The 2,529-nt window shown below is 36.0% G+C and overlaps 1 protein-coding gene across 1 annotated transcript; it reads right to left on the bottom strand.

Annotated features, from left to right (window-relative positions):
- Positions 1 to 255: 255 nt before the first annotated feature.
- LOC111318459 (transcription factor MYB62-like) lies at positions 256 to 1,826 on the bottom strand. The gene is made up of 3 exons (XM_022921346.2): positions 1,537 to 1,826; positions 1,288 to 1,417; positions 256 to 1,179 (listed from the first exon to the last, which is right to left on the bottom strand). The coding sequence occupies exons 1-3, from the start codon at positions 1,685 to 1,687 to the stop codon at positions 519 to 521; spliced, it is 942 nt and encodes a 313-aa protein (XP_022777081.2). The 5' UTR covers positions 1,688 to 1,826; the 3' UTR covers positions 256 to 518.
- Positions 1,827 to 2,529: the final 703 nt, after the last annotated feature.

Consider the following 2,529-nt stretch of genomic DNA (forward strand, 5'->3'; position numbering starts at 1 on the left):
ATATTTAATTTATTATTAGTTATAAATTTTATATATAATTAATAAATCGGGTGATGATGTTTTATTAATAAAATAAATTAAATGATGTTATTTTATTAATAAATTAAATTTTTTAAAAAATATTAAATTTTTATATATTTATTTTAAAAATTAATATTTATTTATTAATGAAATAATATTACTTAATTTATTAACTGTATATAAAATTTATATCTTGATAATACATTAAATATAAATTTATATTATAATGATAATAACCAAATAAGAAAAGATAGTCTTATATATCAATCTACAGTGGTTAGGATCCAACTCTTAAAATAATTAGCAGTAGTACATAGAAAGCCTCCATTAAAAATCACTTTCATCACTTTAACTGATGGGTCATATAGCACAGCATTGAACTATTCATTGCAATGCGGATCAGTATGATTTCTCAGTCAAGATGACATGTGGGGTGGAGCCTTCAATTTCCAGGATAAGTAGACTTACGAACTCGTTCCCCATGGCCCTGGTTATATCTACTTGCTCATCTCTCCCAACTCCCTAAACTGCCATATGTCATCCATGTTCCATAAAGTATCTGTCATCTCATTACAGAGCCAATTGCCTTCACCCATCTGGCATTCAGATGCGGATCCTTCATAGGAGCCCACAGCTGACATGGATGCCAGGCTGAAACCCTCCACGTCATAGCCACTGCTGTCAATATTGTAACTTCCATTAAGAATTTGGTTATTGTTGTAGGCACAAGTATGGCCGTATACATTTGGACTTGTTAGGTGTTCGGAAATTTCAGTTTGCTCTGAAATGTTCGTGAAATTTGTGGGATAAAGACTTTGGGTGGTGACTGAACTTGAATTTTCGAAGGAATAATTTGAATTGTCTGTGATTTTGTTTGAAAGTGAGGAAAATTTTGACAATGAAGGGACTGTGCAGTCTGATACTTGAGAAGGAACAGAGCTTTGGGAGCTCATTTCTTTCAAAAAAGGAGAAGAAGAGGATGTCTGTTCCACTTTTTGAAGCAATCTTGGTATCCAAAAACATCGAACTGCCTCAAGAAATCTCTTGCTGTTGGACTCAATATTAAGTTGGCGAGCCTGTTTTTGCACCCTTGTTCTCCAATAGTTCTTGATCTCATTATCTGTTCTTCCTGGAAGATGCTGTGCAATTTTTGACCACCTAGAGCGAAAACAAATTTCAGAGATACATCAGGGCATCAGTAAACAAATGATAAAACAAAAAATGCGCCGCCACAAATTAATACGTTAAATCAAGAAATCAAAATACCTGTTTCCCCACTTGGAATGAAGTTCAAGAATCGAGAGCTGCTCTTCGGGAGTCAGGTTTCCGCGCTTAATGTCAGGTTTTAAATAATTTAGCCACCTTAATCTGCAACTTTTACCAGTTCTCTTGAGACCTGAGGAATTTAAAGGTGGATCAACGAGAATATGGGGTACAACTGAAAAAAAGAGTAAAGATTGGTGTACATCAATTAGTTCAACTTGTTTAACGGTTAGTTGATCAATGTTTTGGTACCTGCACATTTTGCCAACATGTTCCAACGACCTTCCCCATGACGAGCAATGTAATGGGTTAGGAGAGTATCCTCTTCAAGAGTCCATGGCCCTCTTCTCAGCTCACTGTCCTCTTCAATAGGAGTGGACATGCCCTTTGTAACAGGAGGCATAGCTGTTCTCGTATTTTGTGTTTACGTGGGTGTGCGTGTTACAGGCAGAGGCTCTGGCCCTTGGGTCAAGGTTTTTGATTTTTGGGGTGTTAAAAGGCTCAAAGGTAGTATTATTATAGCAATGAAGTACTTGGCAAACTGAAATTTATAGGTTTCAAGGGTCTAAAACAAGGTCCGAACTACTCCTAGAAAGTAGAAAACTGGAAAAAGCATACACCGCAATTGGAGGTTCTGCACATGCCCATCAGCCTTTATATACAAATAAAGTAGAAGAATTTCAACTGTACAATAACCTATGAATTATAGGATGCAGAGGTGGCAAGGCTAGAACAGTCCCACAAATGGGCCCTCTCAGTGGTCATATAAAAGAGCAATGGTGAAAGACGTGAAATTGGAACATTCAAAGTATTTCTTTAATCATCAATCAATCGAAGAAAGGACCCAAATCAGATCGGATTAACGATCATTTAAATAAGTACAAAGTGGGTAGTATTCCTTTATATCCCTCTAACTGTGTACTCTCATATTGAACTTTGAAGAGTCGTTAAGTTATCCATTCAACCGTGCAAACACACACTTTGTCAGAAAAGTTTAATCTAATTAATAGGGTAGATATGTATGAGAACCGCTAAAAAGCCTAGGGAAGATGAGAAAAGATGCTTGAAATTGAAATCTAAGGAGGTTTTTTTTTTTTTCATGGGGAATGATTCCTTCCATTTTCTTGTGTTTCTAGATTCACTTTAAAAGAAACGTGCTTGACTGAACAAAATATATTATATGATAAAACTACACAACAAAACGTGGACTGGTGTGGCTTTCTCTCATCAGGGGTAGGGCGGCGT

Source organism: Durio zibethinus, chromosome 2 (genome assembly GCF_047325235.1).
Source record: "Durio zibethinus cultivar Kanyao isolate XHJ-2024 chromosome 2, ASM4732523v1, whole genome shotgun sequence".
Lineage (NCBI taxonomy): Eukaryota > Viridiplantae > Streptophyta > Magnoliopsida > Malvales > Malvaceae > Durio > Durio zibethinus.

Excerpts from the sequence above, each read along its gene's own strand:
- LOC111318459 (XM_022921346.2), bottom strand. The coding sequence starts at position 1,687 with ATGCCTCCTGTTACAAAGGGCATGTCCACTCCTATTGAAGAGGACAGT. Across the intron at positions 1,418-1,536 it reads CATGTTGGCAAAATGTGCAG|GTCTCAAGAGAACTGGTAAA; the intron begins GTACCAAAACAT and ends TAAATTCCTCAG. Across the intron at positions 1,180-1,287 it reads CATTCCAAGTGGGGAAACAG|GTGGTCAAAAATTGCACAGC; the intron begins GTATTTTGATTT and ends TTTTCGCTCTAG.